The sequence below is a fragment of the Bemisia tabaci genome, chromosome 2, assembly GCF_918797505.1.
Source record: "Bemisia tabaci chromosome 2, PGI_BMITA_v3".
In the NCBI taxonomy this organism is placed as follows: Eukaryota; Metazoa; Arthropoda; class Insecta; order Hemiptera; family Aleyrodidae; genus Bemisia; species Bemisia tabaci.
The window spans coordinates 25,735,842-25,756,929 of NC_092794.1; the positions used below are offsets into that span (position 1 = coordinate 25,735,842).

At 37.2% G+C, this 21,088-nt stretch overlaps 4 protein-coding genes across 6 annotated transcripts; 3 read left to right on the forward strand and 1 right to left on the reverse strand.

Annotated features, from left to right (window-relative positions):
• Positions 1-111: 111 nt before the first annotated feature.
• LOC109032520 (transmembrane protein 98) lies at positions 112-4,157 on the forward strand. The gene is made up of 4 exons (XM_019044698.2): positions 112-577; positions 1,527-1,761; positions 2,249-2,455; positions 3,633-4,157. The coding sequence occupies exons 1-4, from the start codon at positions 429-431 to the stop codon at positions 3,714-3,716; spliced, it is 675 nt and encodes a 224-aa protein (XP_018900243.1). The 5' UTR covers positions 112-428; the 3' UTR covers positions 3,717-4,157.
• Positions 4,158-5,497: 1,340 nt separating this feature from the next.
• LOC109032502 (ATP-binding cassette sub-family F member 2) lies at positions 5,498-16,230 on the reverse strand. Of its 3 annotated transcripts, none has more exons than XM_019044670.2 (10): positions 16,090-16,230; positions 15,106-15,263; positions 13,601-13,807; positions 12,771-12,959; positions 11,451-11,591; positions 9,778-10,007; positions 8,912-9,328; positions 7,543-7,734; positions 6,751-6,954; positions 5,498-6,324 (listed from the first exon to the last, which is right to left on the reverse strand). In XM_019044670.2, exons 2-10 carry the CDS (start codon positions 15,254-15,256, stop codon positions 6,175-6,177), a joined length of 1,881 nt encoding a protein of 626 aa, XP_018900215.1. In that variant the 5' UTR covers positions 15,257-15,263; positions 16,090-16,230; the 3' UTR covers positions 5,498-6,174. The 3 variants fall into 3 exon arrangements, with proteins under 3 accessions (XP_018900215.1, XP_018900214.1, XP_018900216.1); XM_019044669.2 differs by having other exon boundaries at positions 16,084-16,230; XM_019044671.2 differs by having other exon boundaries at positions 16,080-16,224.
• Positions 16,231-16,382: 152 nt separating this feature from the next.
• Positions 16,383-19,182, forward strand: LOC109032510 (ubiquinol-cytochrome-c reductase complex assembly factor 2). Its single transcript, XM_019044679.2, has 2 exons — positions 16,383-16,924; positions 18,808-19,182. The coding sequence occupies exons 1-2, from the start codon at positions 16,854-16,856 to the stop codon at positions 19,124-19,126; spliced, it is 390 nt and encodes a 129-aa protein (XP_018900224.2). The 5' UTR covers positions 16,383-16,853; the 3' UTR covers positions 19,127-19,182.
• On the forward strand, positions 19,180-20,327 carry LOC140223708 (probable methyltransferase-like protein 15 homolog). The gene has a single exon (XM_072297031.1). It carries the CDS (start codon positions 19,180-19,182, stop codon positions 20,251-20,253), a length of 1,074 nt encoding a protein of 357 aa, XP_072153132.1. The 3' UTR covers positions 20,254-20,327.
• Positions 20,328-21,088: the final 761 nt, after the last annotated feature.

Consider the following 21,088-nt stretch of genomic DNA (forward strand, 5'->3'; position numbering starts at 1 on the left):
GCGCTGCGCAGAAGGCGTAAATTGAGCCTCTGCGCATGCCTCTCAGAACGTAAATAAACAATTGAAGAACGATGTTTTTGTCACGGAGCATTCCTTCGGGCATTTGCATGAGATTGTGGATAATTATTCATTGAAGTTATACTTTAATTACAATTTTAAGTGTCTTTAAATTTATCACATGGTGGGCTTTTTTACACTACAATCAGATTCTGCTTGAAACGCCCTTATGTTTCTTTAGCCTCGTGATTGGCAAGTGTGCAACTCTGAGTGCAACAGGTGGTTGGTCGTATCTTCAACAACTTTTAGCAATACATCTCTTTAGTCTTTAAAATTGATAAGTTATATTCTAATTATTACTTATTCATGAAATTGAACCCTAGCTCTTTTGACTTACCTTTGATAATTGAATTAAGTATGTCATCATCGTAATGGATCAGTCTTACCTCCCGGATATCATTGGAACTCTCTGTGCAATTTTCAGTGTTGCACTCATCATACTAATTTTGGTCTACCGATATAAGTTTTTCAAGCACACAACGCATCAGTATATTCAGAAATTAGGATGTAAGAAAACTAGGTGAGTGTAATAACTTATCATAAGTTTAGTACATTTAATATCCATGCGGATCATGTGAGAGTGAAACCTAAAGCCTGAATTTAAGGGCCAAGGAAGCTGCCCCTTTTTTGCGCATTATATTTTGGGACATGGTATCTAAAATTTTAAAATGATTACAAAGTAGACAGTCATTTAAGTTCGGCTATTATCTGTGATAAATAGCTAATTGGACAAGCACCCAAGTAAGAGCTGTCATCATAAATTCAAATGGTAGGGATCGTCATAGAGAAGAAAAGAGCTGGAATTTAAATTGCGGGCCGAGTGGCTCTGATTGGCTGATCTGCCTGGTGCCCACTTTCTGGAGTCCTTATGAAATATATCAAAGGGTTAATTTTCCATGGAAAACATTTCAAAAAGAAGGAAAAACTTATTTTTTGTAGATTTCAGAAATCAGCTCTCCAGGTTATTACTTATGACGAGATTCATGGGTAATAGGTAATACATGACACTTTTTTCTCAAACACACTGAACAGCTCAACCTGGAATTTTGTTCTCTCAACTTTAAATATGACACTTGGTGTCATGTAAAAATAAAATTCCAGGTCGAACTGTTCAGTGTGTTTGAGAAAAAAAGTGTCATGTACCTAACTCATGAATCTCTTCATAATAACCTGGAAAATTGATTTCTGAAATCTACAAAAATTAAATTTTTCCTTGTTTTTGAGATGTTTTCCATGGAAAATGAACCCTGTGATATATTCTCTAAGGGCTCCAGAAAGTGGGCACCAGGCGGATTAGCCAATCAAATTTTGAATCTCCAAAATTGATTTTTGAAGAAACTAATTTTTGTAGTGGATTATTCAATCATATATCTATTTTTTTAATTTTTTGAATTGATTTTTTTTTTTTTTTTGAAATTTGTTACCTCCTTTTATACCATTCTCACCTCCATCATGCTGTATTCTTTCAGGCTAAGTGTTCATCTGATTGATTCTGGTGAAGTTGAACTTGGTGAAGTTTGTATTCATCCAGAAATAGAGCAAATTCTAGCAGACGATAAATGGATTGGCGATGCAACTGGTCTCATCCCACACTGTCTTGCTGTTTTAAAGACATGCCATCTACTCACCAACAAAATTGCAATGCTGAGCATGTCCGACATCAACTGTCAAAACTCAAAACATGCAAGCCACGAAATTGTTCAAGTGAGTGTATCTCCTATTATTCTATTACAGAAAGTCAAGAAATTTTAATGATTAAGTTTAGGCACCATATAAACATCTACATAAGTATTAGTTAAATTGTTTGAACAAACCAAAGATGCTGGAAAATTTAATTAAATAAAAATTAAAAATGACACAGGGAATAGTCATGAAAAAATATTTCATTCAATTCATGGCAACTAAAGAGTACCTAAAATCTTTTGCTTCATTTCATCAGTCATGCAGTAAGAATCAAACTGCAGTTTCATCATTAATGCTTTCAAAGAAAAACAAATTTCGGGAACAGATGGGTGTGGACTACATTTTGCACATTACTGCAGTGCACTCCTCCATTTTTTATCTATCTGTGACGGAGTTTTTAGTTTTCAAATTGCTTTCTCGTGAATTCATCATACTAGTTTCACGTCAAAAGTGTATAAACATTAAACAACTATCTATGTTAAAGAGAAGAATTTTTTTGTACATACAGATTGCGCGTAAAATCACTCCTCGAGCTGACGACGTAGTGCGGAGTATGTATCCACCCCTGGATGTTTGTCTTTTAGAAGCCAGAGTTGCTGCTTTGATTTTAGCTGTCACTCATCTCGCATTGGTGTCCAAGCATGAGCTCTTCAAGAATAAATCGAAACTATCATGGATTGATGAAGCATTGACAGAGATGAATTCTCACTCCTTGGTATGAGTCAAGAATTCATGAACAAATTGACAAAAATAATAGGATAACCCCCCTGCTCGAACTCTTTCATTGATCATTGCTGCCCTGGGGTCATTCAACCTTTCTCTTATTTGATGAAAAAAGCGTGAAGAGTTCAATATACAATTGGAGGATCTGAGAACCGAGGCCCTCTATGTTACATTCAAGTTATTTTTAGCGAAAGTCACCCACCTGTCCTTATATCTTTACCCGAGAAGACTCCTTTAAAGAAATTCAGGGCCAAGATTAATTAAATCTTTTTCATATTAGGTTCCTCAAACCCTTCTTGATATGAATTTAACTAGAATTCTCTATACCAAAGGTATTGCCCCAGGATATGATAACCCCCGTTTTTTGTTTTATTTTCAAAGGACCCCAAAATTATGGGTGCGTACGATAAGCGGGTAAATATGATAATTTTTCAACTCATCCATCTATGTACACTGATGAAAATGATGAAGCATTGTTGAGGTGAAGGTCAAATAGTGGTATTTTTACATTGTTCCAAGATGAATAGACAAATACTATGTCCCTTCAAATCTCGAATACTCACCTTCCCAGCACAGCAGCAGTGCCATCACTCCATACTTGAAATAAAAGTGCCAAATATTTTACATTTAAGTGCCAATTTTCTCAAAGCTGGCACGTAAAAAGTTCCCGTTTTTAAATGTTTCTTTCAGGAGGTCTTAGAGGATACAATATTTATAAGTAACAAAAAATGGGATTTGCATTTCTTTGATTTTTGATTTTTTGACCTTTATCCTTCCGGTGTAAATGTCAAGTGAAAGGATACCCACTGCCTTAAAATAATGCATGCATTGCTGGGCCTTTTGTAGGAAAATGGAACTCTTGAAAGTGGCTTTCTTTATTTTTGTGGGGCATATAATCTTCTGTGGAACATGATTTGGATTTTCCATTATTTTAATAATATTCAAGAGTCTAACGAACGGATTTTGATCATTGAATGAGGAACTGATGTTTTTTTAAGTATAATTTTTCTCACTAACATTACTGTAAGTACATTTCCTCACAGTCTCATTTTTTTCATTCTGCTCCGTTTGGTAACCCAGCTGTTACACATCTCTCTAGCCGTTGTTTTCTTTTTGATAAGTTACATAGTTAACTTAAGTTTCAAGCTTATCTTATTTCGACTTTTCAGGTGCTCCGAGAGGCAGCCCTGGCACAAGAAGCCAAAAATAGGATCCAGCATCTGATGCCTCTAGCTGATTTACTCCAATCTTAGAGAAACCTGCATGACTAATAAGATACATGGTTTACATTGTATTGTAAAACACTATTAGGTATTTGATTATCAACAGAAAGTCCATTATGTAGCACTTAAAAGGAATGCCTGACTCAGGCTTGAGGAAGAAAAAATGTGCAGAATGACATTCCCACCAAAAAAACTCCTCCCGGACATGTTTGACTTCTCTAGCACTACAATCCTCTGTTTTAACTCAGTCCAGACCATGACCTTATACATATCAGTTAAATTGGCATGCCAAAATAGCCAGACCGTTCCTCTAGTTTTTTAGTCTGAAAAGATTTAAGTTTAGAATGATAGTTTTACAAGCTATATTGTTACTAGTTTACTATGTTTTACTTCGTATCTTTCTATTATTTAGTTTTGTTCTTCTTTTTTTAAAAATAAGTTATATTTTAAAAATATATATTTCTGTATTTACATTGTTGGAGAACTTTTTTTTTTCAAGGATGGACTTATTGAAAAGGAAAATATCGAGACCGTGCAATTCCATTTCAGACATTGCAGATTTCTGGTCACATTTTACTTTTTGGAAGGATGAATAATCCTAGTTATTGGATAAAATTTTGGGTAGTTTCTCTTTGCCTTTTCAGAATATTCAAAGAAAATGTTACAAAGTATTCTTCTAAAAAATTATTTGAAATAATTGGTAAAATTCTTTGAAAAAATGAAGAAACTAAGAAAAACTGACAGAAATTTTGAAACACTGCGATCAAGATCCAAGTTTTTTTAGTTTCACCATCTATAAGTGTCCACCTTAATCTTTGTTCTATCTTTCTTTCTCAACACTTCATGGAGGTATGCCATCCTTCTTAATGTAAATCAAAATAGAAGTACATACATTGAAAATTATTATAGCTGAACTTGACCTGGATGAATATTTTCAGGATGCAAGGTATCCCAGTGAAGAGACTAAGTAAGTAAGTAAGTAAGTAAGGCCGGGCTGGCCGGCGAGGCGCCCTCAAGGGGCCAAGGCAACTGGCAACTGCCGTCGTGCACCCCGAAGTTGGACCGTACTCCTTAACATATCTTCGTACTATTGACACATTGAGTATCATCTATATTCCCGCAAGGCTCAGCGGCCGTCTGATAGCCAACGGAAGGTCTTATCAAAGACTGTGGCAGACGCTGCAGAGCACGGACTTTCGGAGCACGGCCATGCCTCCACCGAGTTGGACTGTGTTGTTGCAATCTACACTGATAGGTAGCGCTGGCAGTCGCGCACACTACGAGTGATTACCGATATTTCACAACCCAGTCGAACAGTGCAGACGGATTACTTACTGGGTGACTATGTCCCTCCCGCACCCTGTAACCTCGAAGGGTCAGGGTATTGGAGTGGCATAGTCGTCCACAGTCACGATGACTGATATTTGAGTGTCCTCAAATATCAGTCACCTCCGGGGATTGAACCCGGGACCTCAGTGTTGGCAGCGAACTGCCTTGACCACTACACCACTGAGGCTGACCAGTGAAGAGACTACTGTAACTAGGGTATACACCATTGCCAAATTATGCTGAAAATTAGCATTATCCCCATGAGACTCTGTAAAAATGCTGATTTGTCAGCACAATTTTGCAAATGCGTTTGTAACTAACTATCCTCCATTATTCCTAGCTGTTTACGTTAGAGATCAAAGTTTCTCAAGGAAGGCAAGGGACATGAGTAGGGAAATTCCTGGAGACTCTTCAAAGTATGAGTGAATACCTTGAAGAACGCATGAGAGTGTTGTCTATCAAAATTTTGAACAAACGATACATCATTTGAGTAAAGTAACTTTATTAGTAAAAAATATACACTAGTCACAGGAAATTCTCTCAAGCTGACCCCTCATTAGAATAGAGGGGCTAGCAAAAGTAAAAGGTCACAGCTCAGCTGTTTTGCGATAGAAACTGAAAATAAGAGTGCGGTTTGAAACAAATAATGATACATTAAAAAAATAAACAAATAAAAGGTACTATAAATTAAAGAATAAACAGGAAAGACAGAGAGTTACTTTACACATTTTTGTATAAAAAAAGATTATTCAGCAGAGTACATAGGCATCAGTGTTGCGTAGTGACCAATGATAATTATAAAAGAAGGGCAACAATACCCCCTCAAAATCTGTGCTTTTGTCGACATCTAAACTGAGCTGTCAGATTTTATGAAGAGCACATTTATGAAATCATCCAAAAAGGATGATAAATTCAACAACTCAGCCCGGTGAAACAAAAATATTCATGCATGGCCAGCTGAAAGGATAGGACACAGGGAAGCGTTCTGAGAGATACCGGGGACAGGAAATGAGTAAACTTGTATCGATAATTAAATCCTTACTTCAGTAGTTAACAATTTTAAATTTTCAGTGATTCTTCTCTCCATAGACAAGCTCCTGCAAAACAGCTCGGTGCTGCCAAATGTTGACTTCTGTAACTAGAGGGGTATTTGTCGTATTCACTTCTTTCTGCTTCGTGCTTTTTCTGCAGCAGCGTTTTTCTCGTTGTTCTTGAAAATTTTCTCTTTCAAATGCTGCTTGTAAGCTAGGATGTCACCCTGCCATTTCGTGACAGTGCCATTCTCACAGACCCAAATCTCTTCAGCAACCTGCAAAACACGCAGTAATTATTTACAAGTTATACAGAAACATAACACATGACACTTTTTTTTCTTATTCCCATTTAAAGTCTGATTATCACATTGTGATCTTAGATTTTTATACAGCAATTCTTGGGTTGGAAGTTGATTCTCATAGATAAATCCACATTCACCACAGAGGGAGCGTCAAGAGAAAATTAAGCTCAACTTAATTTTTCAGGCAGAATTTTTGTGATTCTAACCTAACCTAGCAGAGGATTATTTATGTTGGCCAGTGAGATTTGACCTTTAATCACTTAAGATGATTTCATGATTTTTTAATCATTTCGTAATGGAGAAAAGTAATGTCACTGAATTTATTCTGGTGTCAATGAATACATTAATGGATCATCAAAGTTGTAATGATGAGGAGATGAATATTGTAACAGATTTTACCTGGCTAATGAGTCGGAAATCGTGACTAACAAGGACCATGCCTCCTTCAAAATCATTGATGGCATCTGCCAGCGCATCGATGGTTTCCATGTCCAAGTGGTTAGTAGGCTCATCCAGAAGTAGAAGGTGAGGTGCTTGCCATGCAAGGTATGCAAAAACAACACGGCACTTTTGACCATCACTCAGTTGTCTAATGGGGCAGACCTACCACAGACAAAGAAATATTGAATTGAACTTTCTGTTTCATATAAAACGTAGCTTAAAATTGAGATGACTCAAAGAACTCAAATATTTTTATTTTTTGGGGGGAAATGCATGTTAAAAATACCAGCTTAGGTTCGGCTTGAATATCCCCCCCCCCCCCCCCCATGGAACCTTACAAGCCCCTGGAAGAGAATTAGTCAAATTAATCCAGCATAAAAAAATTTACGATCAGCATATAAAAAAAAATTTGTAAAAGGTCAAGCTCAGTTATGGTATTTGCACACACAGGTGCAAACATTTCTTGACCACACAACCAGGAGGATTGCAAGCAAAAAAGAGAAGGCCCCCCAAAACAGGTCATGAAAATGGGCAGGCCGGCGAAATCACGTTTTATGTTGCAACACAGTAAAGAAAACCATGTGTTTTGGCCAAGAACACAGCTATTTACGCGTACAGGGCCAAACAAAAGTCATAACTTCGATGTTTCAGAGAAAAAACGGTTTTAAATAAAAATTAAAAATTGGAAGGTAAAGAATTTCATGTATACCTGTTTGTACAAATTGAGAAGAGTTAACAAAATGCAATTACCTGTTGCCTTCCAGTAAGCCCGTATCGACCAATGATTTTCCTCATTTCTTCTCTTTCCTTGACATCTGGGAACGATTTCATCATGTATTCTAGGGGAGAAAGATCTAAGTCTAGGAGCTCGTGCAGATGCTGATGGTACTGGGCAAATCGTAAATGCGAGTTTTTCCGTATCATTCCTTCCGTTGGAACTAGCTGTTGAGAACATTTAAAAAAACTAATAGAGACACTTCATCGGCAAAAATCAACAATTTGCTGTCAGGTATTTAATGAAGAAACTAATCTACTATCAAAAGGGATAAATGCAATACAAATTTATAAATCACCGGATGAATGTATTGAGTTGAGGAAGATACGGACTAATTACATAAAATGATTGAAGAAATACATTTTGAGAGAAATTGCTTCTGATTATCACTACAACTCTACTGTCCCAATCAAGAATGCCGTAACTCCACTCTCCATTCACTGATTTCTTCACTGACAAAATTTTCTTTTAACTTTTTGCAAGGAAACCAGCAAAAAAGTATTGTATATTACGAGACCAATCCACATAGGTAAGTCACTGCATATTGTTTTGATCTATTGAGCACATCATCAAAGGCTTTTATTTCCCCAGTTTTTGCTCATTTTAAGGTGCTGTTTAAGTTTAATATTTTTATTTTGAATTTCTGATTCCCTCTTGTACACTTCCCATCTTTTTTTGTTTTCTCCTTGTCAGTGGAATTCTTTCCCGTGTAATACGTAAATAAAAAAATAAATAAATGGATAGATAATTTGATAAATTAGAAAATGAAAAATTTAGAATGGAGTTGGGCAGCAGTTGGTAAAAAGGTAGACTCCTAAGGTCTACTAAACTATGATGTCAGTGTTATAATGTCTAGTAAATCATGTAACTGCAATTTCTGAAATTTTGGGATAATTTTGTACGTGTATCAAAATCCGTCCAATAACTAATAGCACAGCTAAATCAGGCTACTTAAATAGTAATGTTAATAATAACCATACAATTGTAAAATCGGTAGACTAATGATGGTTTCTAATTAAAAGTAAAAGATGAGTCGTAAATGAGTTACAAGATCTTCAACCTTCCTAGTCTAAGTGACTGTTAGTGTTTGTTATTCACTCCAGCATATGTTCATCAAACTGCACTATGGTCTGCACCACGAAAAGTGGCACAGGCTATATGCAGTAAGAACATTATAATATCAGGGTTTAAAACTATTTTATTCCATAGTCATTACAGTTCATAGGTTTTTTATGCCATGATTACTTAGCTTTGAAGGAGCACAGGTAAAAACAGATTGGTAGGGCACACGCTGAACACTTTTTATAAAATGTAAGGAGGTTCAAACTAGAGAAGGAAACTTACATCTCCATAAAGTAGTTTTAAAAGAGTACTCTTTCCGGCTCCATTCGGGCCTACAAGAGCTAACCGGGTGTCTAAATCAATTCCAAACTCAAGGTTCTTGTAGATATACGGCGAATCGTCTGAATATCTGAAAGACACATTCTGCACCATAATGACAGGGGGAGGGATTGTTCCGCATGATGGAAAGTAGAACGTCAGTAGCTTATCATTGGTGACTTTTTCTGTTAGACCTTGCGCCACCATCTTGGCCAGGGTTTTCTCTTTACTCTGGGCTTGACGGGCCAACTTGGCACTTCCGTGACCAAATCTTGCTATGTAGTTCTTCATGTGGGCAATTTGGTCTTGCTCCCAGTTGTACTGTTTCATTTGGTTTTCTAACAGTTCCATTCTAGTTCGAACAAATGCATCATAGTTACCCTGGAATCAAAATTAAGTGTGTTGTGAGAGAGGCTCAAATGCATTTGAAGTTTTTACATTAATTTTGTCCATCTTAAGGCATTGATCAATTGATGGTTCTTACATTTGAGGTGTGAATAATAAAATGTGCTTTCACTTCAAACATATGAGAAGGAAATTTAAAGAATACATATCTTAGGTATCATAAAAATAACGATTTTAACACCACAAGTTTTTTGGACTCATTTGGTCCATCATTAGGGCATTCACCAACTACCTGCTATTACACATAATTAAAACACAATAACATGTTTTACATGACACTAAACGTAATTACATAATTTTTTCATTATGGCACTAGCCTGAAATTTTGGATCTACACAATGTACACTCCCTAGTTCTCTCTTTTAAAAAAAAAGGGGGGGGGGAATAATGGAAAAAAGAAAATGAAATTTTGCTGAGCTACTTACGGTGTAGTTTTTCAGCCGTTGCTTGTCTAAATGAATTGTGTTTGTACAAACTCCGTTGAGGAAATCTTGTGAATGCGATATTATGACAAGAATACGTTTGTACGTTTTCAGTTCCTCCTCTAACCACACACAAGCATCTAAATCTAAGTGATTAGTCGGTTCGTCAAGAAGGAGTAGATGGGGTTTCACATACAATGCTCTGGCAAGAGCAATTCTCATGCGCCAACCACCTGAGAACAAAATATAAGTGTTAAAACTCTACCTGTGAAGTAATGAGCTGAAAACATTGGAAGCATACTCGGGGGCAGAATACTTCAAGCTTCCACATTTTCACGTCCCCGCAGGCCAGCTTTCCACGAAATTCCCCACCAATCTAAAAAAAGATGACCTTCCCCTTCTGTTATCTTTTGATATTTGACTTTAGACCCTTCTAGATGTTCCCTCCTTCCAAATTTTTGGGGACTTTTCCATATTTTCACTTGTCCGCCCGGATGCGTGATCGAGCATTTTCTGCACTCTTGCTAGGGTGGTCTGCATTTGTCCCCAAACCGAATTAAAACGCAACTTCTACAAATGGGCTCTGCTTTGCATGAAGTATGAAGTCAAACTAGTTGAGGGATGGCTCTCACAATTCATTGAATTTGCTGAAGCTTATCATTCATTAATCTCCTTCAGGGTTGTGTATACAAGCACATTAAAACAGTAATAAAGTTAGTATCCTATTGCACGTAGATTTCTTGGAGATGGCATATTTTAGGATTTTACCTCTTTTTAAAAAGATTAAGAATTTTTTTTTTTTTTGGAAGTTACTTCATACATATTTTTTTCAAAAGAGCATTAAAAATCTCAACAGTAATCATAATGATCAATATCAATAGCTCTACCTCTAATCCATTAACTGGGTAACTTATTTTATGCATAAAAAAAGTTATCTGTAAAAACAGGGGAAGTGATCTTTTTTGAAAATCACTGTATCTCCTTGACATTTCCTTCAAATATGAATTTCTAAAGCTCATCTTTAGAGGAGGATTAGTTCTATAATACATTTTTGAAAAAATCCTATTTGCTGCATGGACATCAAAGTGCACAGCTTTGAAAACTTTGAACGGGATTTTTTCAAAATTTCATTTCAAGATTGGGCGTTTAAGCACCCCTGCGCCCCTAAAGCAAGTTTTAATTGAAGTCCCGAACATCTTTGGGAAGTTATGTCCCAGTTGGTCTCATCAATCACCAAAACCAGTGGACAGCTTTGTTATCAGATTCGATCAATCAGATCCGTTGGTTTTCGATAGGTCGAACCTTTTTCAGAACCACCGTGTAAGGTAGTACCAAAATCACGCACCAATGTTGCAAATTGTTAGTCACCAAATCGGAAGTTCCGAACTCAAATAGAATGATAGCTTGAAGGTTCGGGCACAAAAGTAGTACTGAACCTCTAAATAAAATTCACTCCTACAGTACAACTGCTACTACTAGTGATATTAAATCTCTTGTTTTTGCTGAGAGGACAGGTATGAATTCTGATCTCGAAAAAAAAACAATGGCTCTCAGTTTTGCTTGTATTTTTTGGGTTGCTGTAGACTGCTATGAAAAATCTTGAAAATTGGAACATATCAGGTATTAACAAACAAAAGAAATCCACCAATGTCTGATAAAATGCAAAAATACTGTACCAGAGAAATCTTTTGTTTTCTTTAATTGCATTTCTCGGGTGAAACCTAAACCGTTGAGAATATTGGCAGCTCTTGCTTCAGCAGTGTCAGCATTCATGTCGTCTAACCTCTCGTAAACATCCATCAGTTGTTCTTGAGACTCTGTTCCAAATCAGAGAAGAAAATAAATTTAGTAAACTTATCATCAAAATTAATTTGTGCAAACAATCAGAAGAGGAGAAAATTCAAAGTAAAAAAGATTGTATGTAAAGAAATGTAAAGTTTTTAGAAATTCTTGAAAACAACCTTTGAACCATTAAAAATGGATCAGGGGTGCAAAACTTCCACGACCAAACGAACAATTGCAAGTCGCAGTTGGTGGCACAAAAAAATGTGAAGGCAACCAAAAAGGGGTTTTTTTAAATGTGAAGGCACCTAAAAAGTGAAGAAAATGTAAAGGCAGCGCGACTTTTTGTGAGTGAAACTATGCTAAATTACTGTCAGTGAAGGAAACTGTGAACTGTGTGTTTTATGGGAAAAAAATAGAGAAGGGACTGCAAAAATACTGTACCAGAGAAATCTTTTGTTTTCTTTAATTGCATTTCTCGGGTGAAACTTAAACCGTCTGCACTGTCTTATGAGGACAGTAATGGATCAGTTGCGCTGGTCAAAAAATCGTGTTTTGATGCTTGATTCTCGTAGATTAGCGAAAAATAATAAGATCTGTCCAAACCACAACTTTCTAAGTTCAATATTAACCGAGATATCGCCCTTTGAAAAGTCAGGTTTTTGACGTTATTCACCGCGGCAGTGAAACCCTTGGTTTCTACCTCTTTTGTTCGATCAGTGATGCAGAGGAAGCGACGCAAAACTTCAGCGATGTTAAACGTGAACAAACTTAAGAAACAGACGGATTTGCACTTTAAAGATCTTCTTATGAGAAGATAATGCACTCGCCGCGAAGAGATTAGGCGGTCAGTCAGTTAACCTCAGTTTGTTTACATTCAACGTCGCTGAAGTTTCACATTGCACGCTCTGCATCACTGATCAAACAAAAGAGGAAGAAACGGAGGATGTGACTGCTGCGGTGGATGATGTCAAAAACCTGACTTTTCAAAGGGCAATATCTTGGTTGATAATGAACGTAGAAAGTTGCTGTTTAGACAGATCTTATTATTTTTAGCTGATCTACAAGAGTTAAGCATCAACTATTATGCTTCAAAAATTTATCATAAATTTATGTAAAAACTATGATCTTACACGTATTCTGCTAGAAAGAGGCAACTTCAGAAATAGATTATTGGATTCTAGAATTCAACAATAAAACCCTCTTTTCCTTACCATCATCCTCATTCATAACCAGAGTTTCAGCTAACTTTTCCAGCCTTACTCTCTCTTCGTCAACTTCCATGACGCACTGAAGAGCACTTTTATCAGACGCCGGCATCTCTCTTGAAAGGTGGAAAATATCAATGTGGTCAGGGATTGGAACTTCCCGGTTACCAACAACTGCAAGCAGGGTTGATTTGCCTGAAAATGATAAGATAATTAAAGGCATTATGAAAACGTTCATGCTATCGAGTTTCTCAGACTGACTGTGAACAGTCAACATTCCTTTCCCTCAACCAATTGTCTTAATTCATCCATTCACATCAGAGTTCTGTCTCTTCTTCATAAGCCAAATGCGCCTAAAAAAGGGGAAGGGGGGCGCTGAGCCTAGAAAAATTGACGCACCCTGTCAATTTTCTCTAAGCTCTCACTCGCAAAGCAGAAGCAAAGTTCTTGACGCACTGTTTGTAGTGCAACCCTGCAACAAGAAGGTTCGACAATGGGAGAGAGACTTGGAGCAAAAAAATATTGTGCCCCATGATGTGAATGCAAAAAGTTAATTTGGCTCCTAAACTATTGTAAATGGCTCATAAAAATTAGGATTTCTGGCCGAGGTTGCTTCTAAAATTTTAGAGGGAAGGTAGAGCACTGTTTATTTGTTTATATTACTCATTTATTTTCAAAAGAAATTTCAGACAAACATTTTTTTCACATTTTAGACAAAAAATTAATGAAAAGATTTTTAAATTCTTCAAAAGGACAAAGAAGAAGGAATTACAGTTGAGAAAATTGAATTATTCAAAGTTAAGAAGAAAATGGTTGTTCAATTCAAAACATCTTACCTGAACCATTGAGTCCAAGAAGACCATATCGCCTACCACAGTTCAACTCAAGAACAGTATCCTGAATCAGTTCACAACCATGAAACGTAACAGAGAAATTTTCGATTTTAATATCACGAGACCTTGGATGAACTGCTAGGGAACCTGTGCAAGACCTAGCCTCAGCATTCAACCTGGCATCCATTTCCAGCTTCAAACACAATGCCTCTGAAACAGAAGGATAGGTACATTAAAGAACACGCAATGAAAACCTCACAAAAAATGACAGATTATTTTAAAAATTAAATATCTGGTTGACGTATACGAGAGATAATGGGCGCTGAAGGAACAATTGTGCATGATATCATGACCAAGCAATTGGTATGGTATGGGCATGTGCAGAGAATGGCTGATACCAGGTTGCCCAAGACGGTGTTCGAGTGGGTCCCTCCTGGTAGGCGATGGAGAGGGCGTCCAGCCAAACATTGGGTAGAGGGCATCCGTGAAGAGATGGAGAGATGCCAGCTTCCGGAGGATCTCTACCATGACAGATTCCTGTGGCGGGTAGGCGTCGCAAAGCGCCCTAGCGTGCTGTAACAGCGACTTATATATACATACAAATATCTGGTTGATACAGATCACTCTTAATCCTCCAAGGAATGTGACTGACAAATTACTTTGTATTTTTGCTGCATTCACACTTGACATTGGTTTCTACAGATGATGAACTATTGCTAGCCTTTTCCCAGCAATTATCAAAGCATTGAGAGCAGAAAATGATGAGAATTAAATTATTTTATTAAATGTTGAGGAAATTTTTTCTGACCTACCTAAATGCTTAAAATAATATTCTTTATGACGGAATTTCATTCGAGGCTAAGAAATTCCAGTAGAGGACTCATAAATAATTATACGAATGGTGCATTAGATTGCATAGTGCTAGAACTGGTGAATGCTTCATTAGACAGCAACACTTGGATTCTGAAATCGGTTTTAAAATATAATGAACAGCCTTGTTGGGTTGATGAGTTTGCATTAATCACAGGAATAGATAAGTAGGCACAGGAGAGCAGGCAAATACTAGAGAACTCTCTGACATTTTAGAACTACTTCAGATTAAGGTATGTTGATAGCAGTTCCTGGCTTCTTACCTTCTGTACAAGGGATGTCTTGGTTGCAAAAAGTTCCAAGGTTTCCCCAAATTTCAATCAACCCTCCTCCTATTAAACCAAAATTCATGACCCTTTCCCCTGAAGATTAGAAAAGAAATAACAAAACAATCTTGTACCCAATAATTGTACTATTATACCACTAAAGCACCCTATATTTCACTGGGTTCACCTGTTTTGTGGGGGTTCCCCTTTCTTCCTCTTACCGATGGGCCTCCCCCACTTCACGCAACCGGCATGGTCAAGAAGTTTCTATATATCTAGCAGATGCCATTTTAATGGAAATGCGGTTCTGAAGATACTGAACTTTAGGTAATGAGAGGGGAATTTGACTGATAAGAGACTAATAAAATTTACCTTCAGCACTGAGCTCCCGTCCATTTTCTTTCCCGTTGACTTTGGGATCATCCTTCTTAGGAGGGGCTTTTTTGTTTTTACCACCTAGTTGACGAGCTTTGGCAGCTTCCTTCTTCTTTAATTGTTCCCTTTTCTTTGCGTCAGACGGCATGGTTGCTCTGAAGGAAAGAGATCACACACAACAAAATGAGAAAATTGGACATGAAAGTGAAAATTCAGTTTAGCTAATTGATTTCATTTTCGTTTCTTCATGATGTAAAGAAGTCAACTCGAGGAGGAAAAAAAGAATTGATAACGCTGCCTTATCCAGCAAAAGATTAGGTAGGTAGAATTGCCAATTATGCATTTGAAGGAGGTGAAAGTTTGAAAGATTAAGTCAAAGTGGTGAGAGCCATACAGTTTTATGATAAGGAATGTTAGCAGTGATGTACTCTCGATTTGAGACTAATATCATTTTCACAGTCCCCGGATAAATCTAATCAATTATTCCTTGTTTACATTCTCAGTCAGTACCCACTTACGGTGAAGAACATGTTTTAGCAACTGAGACAAGCATCAACTATTCTTTAGAGATGTTTCAAGTATGATAAACGGACTCCTTTCAGGTATAAGATGGGATAAATATGGGGGACAATACATGAACAACTTGAGCATTAACAGTTCTAGGATCATCATGATACGGTCGAGACAGGAGACAAGGCGTCAGTGAGAGAGGCTGTGGCAGTGTTTGATGGGCAATCAACCTTCAACAAATGCTATGTTCGTAATTGACATACTAAGAGAGGATAGAAGCGATTAGTTGACGAGATATTAATTTAGTTTCAGAAATTCCGGTCCGGAAAAGTGAGAATTAGGCCATGAGGAGTCCTCACCTTACTGAGCTGCTTAGTGAAAACAAAGTAAAGGAGTAGAAGTTCTTAAATTAAATCCTATTTAGAACGTCGATTGAAAAGAGAAAGCTGAAAAGAACTTACTTACACTTACGTTATACGAGAAATAACAAAATTCCTGGGAAATCAACACATGTAAAATTAATTCGTCAGTACTTGGAGTACTTTACGAATTGAAGATTTGAGAAAGAGAGAGAGGTTACGTACCTACGGCACGGTTTATGGTTTACGGTGTATGCTGTGTCGCGGATCGAGATCGATGGCCAAAGTGTGAAACCACGTATCTCCATTGCGATGTGTCAAACTTGCCTTAATTATTTTACTTCTGCAAAGGTAGAAAGCATATTTTAAAGCTTGGAATTTAGACAGATTATTTTGTTAACAACGAAGAAAAATCATGGAATTTTTCAAGAAAGTGCAGTCTCTGGAATCTCAAAAAAATAATAGAGCCTGTCAGGGAGTCTGAAACGTCGCAAACGGAGATCTGTGGTTTTACACTTTGGATGGTCATGTTCTCTGTGATCCCGTTCCGTGATATCATTGGTCTGTCCCCAACCCAACCCCATGCATGCCTCATGTCCATTGTCCACAACAAGAAATCAGTTGAATGAATGTCGAATATTTTCTTTAATTAGTTAGTGCGCAAATAACGGTGATTATTTATGTAATACAAATAAAGTGCAAGGCAGTAATGTGATTTTATGACAAGTTAAACCACTTTTACTCACGGTACGCACCATTCGTTCATCCCTTAGTGCCAAGTGTCAAGTCAAGGAAAAAATTTTCTTGTGTGAACTAATATGACATTCAGTATTTTCATACTGTTATGCAACAATTTTGTCAAAATCTAGTCTTATAATGTCGCGTATTTACAGGAAGTACATCAAGCTTCTAGAGAAATGGCCTCAGGACTCTACTAAATCAGGAAGGTAACAAGATTTTCTTCCTTCTAATCATCGATCTTAATATCTTGATGTTATGCTGTGGATTTGCACCTGTCACCAGAATTCTCGTAATCTGCCATTTGTTGAGTTAGCAGGAGCTTAATTTACTCTTGAATGAATGAATAATGATAGCGGTGTATCCTCTAAATCAATGTCCACACTAGAGCAAACTACTGCACCGCAAAACAAACGAGCATTCAGGTGTGAGCTCATGCAGTGCAGGCTACTCAATTTTCCGCAACACAACTTGCATCATATAGTGCATGAGCACCATTCTGTGCCATATCAGCAAGCAAGTTCAGCCAAATTTCCTTTGATTAAGGTTAAGAAATCGCCTCCAGAGCACGTATCGCTACTCCGAGCGAAATTTTCTCATTCTCTGTGCTGTGCTATTCATACTACTTACTTACAGCACAAAACTGCTGAATTTGTGTTCAAATTGTGTGATCAGACTGATTGCTCTAGTAGGGACGGGATTTAAAGTATTGAGGCCCATGAAACAGTTGATAGATGTTTCAATAAATTAACCCATCCTTATTTGACGAGTATACTCGTCATCGCGCGCGTGGGACATATCTCAGTTGACGAGTTAATTCATCTATCGGCGTTGCTATGCGATTTTTTTGCCAGTGGTTTTTCAATTTTCCGATAGATGGCATCTCAAGCGTTGGAATGCCGAAAATGGCGCGAATTAACTCGTCAGCTGAGATGATGTCCTAGGCGCCCGCTGATGAGTAAACTCGTCATGTGAGGCGAATGGGTTAAGAGGAGGATAATCAAAGGTTACATATAATTCTTGATCACGCGAACATTTTTGGTGAGAAAATGCGGAGGCCTTAAGGATCTTCTAGAACTATACTTTAAAAATTGAAGTTAATTCGTATTGAATTGAAAGGATAATAATCAATTTTACATGGCAGCATCAATAATTGCGTTCGGTTTTTGTAACAAGTTTTAAGCCCCCATACGGACAAAACTATGTCTAGTACCTTAATCAAAGAAGGGATCACAAAATTGTGGAAGTGTTTCTCCAATTTTGCCATTAAAATTTTTCGCGCTATATTGCGGAAGCTTAAAAGAATGTGCACCCCTGGATTAATCCAGGTGTTCAAAAAGTTCTGTGTGGAAAAAATTAGCCGCTATTGTAGGCTTGGAATTTTCTTATTCTTAGCAAGAATCCTCTCTCCACATACCTATAGGTTTTTTTATGCACTGAACCACCAAACTTTGAAAATCAGCGAGTTTTTCTGTTTATGTATCTTAAAATATCCCTACTTGTTGTGGCTGATTTCCTTATGCCATGCACGAGCAGGAGCTGAATTTTGTTGGTCCTTTCACCGTACTTAAATATACTTAGGATGAGTCGCAACTGCTTTTTAGTCCGCCCCCAGGCTTCTGACTGATCGGTGGTGCGGTTTGGACGTATCGATAGATTTTGCACCCATATGTGAAAGAACAGACAAATTTCGGTGGCAGAAGCTCACAAGAAAAGGTCAAACTTCTTAGTTCTTTTGGACAATTGTGGGTAACCAATCTATTTTACTGCCAGGCTGTGATCAAACTAGTTTTCAGCGGGCTGCTAGTTTAGCCAAATAATCTGTACGATCTTTGAGTTTTTGACCAATATACAGCTAATCACCTTTTTTAATAAAAAACGATTGAAAAATGCCCCCAAAAGTAAACAAACTATTTCAGAACTTCCTGTGTAAGTGGGTATTTTCTGCGTTATGGCGTCAAATTCTGACCACCAATTTTTTTCTCAAGCCGGCAGTTGCCAGCATTATAAAGTTAAACTTAATTTATTTCTTTGCCCTTGCTGTAAGTATCTCTAGTTTGGTAATCACCTTCTGTTTATTTTTGTTTTTCAGAGATCTTGGTACGCATTTACGTGAGGAAGTCAAAAAAGTGTTCGGTTCAGGCGTCAGTTTTACAGGTAATGAGCAGCAGTGTGAAGAAAATTACGCTAGTTTGAAGAGGATCGTTGATAATCATTATTTTGAGAAGTACCCTCGCACCTACAAATCTAGTGCTTCAGGTCTGAGCGCTGAAGACTGCAAGGCAGCCATAAGTGACGACTTCTTGGAATACCTTGAACACGAGGCAAAACCAACCTGGAAGCTCTGGCTAGAAAATTTAAGAAATAAAAACGTCTCGAGTCCTGCAAGTCAACCTCCCATAAATCCTTAGTTTTTGTCCACCCATATTGACTTTTGTAAAACATATTAATTATTGTTTTTATCATGTTCCTGGGTTTGACTGTACTTTCAAAAGGCTCAGGAGTCTTTTCTCCTATTCGTAGGCTGAGCTGCTCTGTGAACCAGCCTCATGTTCCTGTCATGGCAGATGAAGTTGTCAGCTATTTAAGCCCTGTAAGAGGCCAAACCCTTCTGGACATGACGTTTGGTGCTGGTGGTCATACCAAACGTTTGTTAGATGCCGTACCTGATCATGATGTAACTATTTTTTGTTTGGATCGGGACCCTGTTGCACACTCTCTAGCTCAAGAAATGGCTAAAAAATATTCTGGCAAACTTATACCTCTTTTTGGGAAATTTAGTGAAGTACCCGAACTCTTGATGGCTCATGGTGTACATTTTAATAGTTTTGATGGTATTCTCTTCGATTTTGGATGCTCCTCGATGCAATTTGATGTTGCTGGAAGAGGGTTTGCTGTTTCCAAAAATAGTTTCCTTGACATGAGAATGAATCAAAATTCAGACACTCCTACTGCAGCTGACATCCTTGCCAATGCAGAAGAGAACGAGTTGTACAAAATATTCAAAGTTTATGGTGAGGAAAAAAAATCCAAACAAATCGCAAGAGCAATCATAGAAGCTAGGTATTGCCTCAAAAAAATTCAAACTACGCAAGATTTAGGTAACTTAGTATGTTCCGCAACAGGTAGTGATTATTATGAAGACAAGCTTCAGAGACAAGTTCACCGAGCGACTAAAGTGTTCCAGGCATTGAGAATATTTGTCAATGATGAGTTGAATGAAATAGACTTTGGTATGGTCATTGCTGATAAATACCTGAAAGTTGGAGGAACTCTAGTCACTTTGTCGTTCCACTCACTTGAAGACACCATTGTCAAACGGCATATCAGAGGCAATATTTTAGAATCATCAGCAAATCCATTGCCCCTGAAATATGTTAGCAGCTCTCTTTGCCTTAAAGCAGAGGATATCTCTGATATTTTCCGCTCAAATTGGAAAATGCTAAGCAAGCATGTTATACTTCCAAGCCCTACTGAAATAGAACAAAATCCTAGGAGTCGCTCAGCAAAATTGCGAGCTGCTGTCAAAATTCAATAATGTATTGTAGAAAAGAATTGTTCATTGTTTTTGTTTACCTACTTGTGTGCTTATAAAAACACATTCTCCTACAAGTTTGTTTTATTTTTTGACTTTTCTAATCTTTAATTACATTTTTACCCTCAACATTAGTATGCAACCTGTTCAATCAACTTCATCTACCAATCTGGATCATCCCACCGAAATTTCTTCCAGCATGCGTTCTGGCTTACCTGTAAAGAAATTACTTGTAAGCAGTTGATTCTGCTATGTTAAGGTTAGGCTTAGTCATGAAGGCAGAAGGGCCAAAAGGTAAAAATCTCATCCAGTTTTTTTGGCGTAAAATCAATATTCAATTTGATCATCAAACAGATATTTTCATTATGAGAAATTTATTAAATTGTAGTTGGATAAAATTCTTTGTTTGGCAGAATTGAAATGAGTAATTTTCAATGCACAAAGAAAGAAATGCACTTTATTACTGGAGCATAATGATTACAATGTATATTTTTTTTCTTTTTTTTTTTTTTGGAAGAATCGTCTTTTATAATCAGCCTATATTTTTAAATACCTAAGCCTTTGTTTGATGTCTGAATTGACCGCTTGAAACAGAAAAAAAATGAGCCTCTTTCCTCCCATGCTCTACCTATAGATTTAGACTGTAATGTCTTTATTCCTTATATAAACGACCTCAGTTGGCACTATAATCTAGTTGGCACTTATGTCTTGAGGAAATCTGTATCTTGAAGGGGAGTCATTAGTTAATTTTGATAATTTTTTTTTCTCTGTTCTTCTGTCTGATCGAATTCTATTACATGCGTTCTTCTGTAATTCAAATCCAAGAGCTTCAAAATCC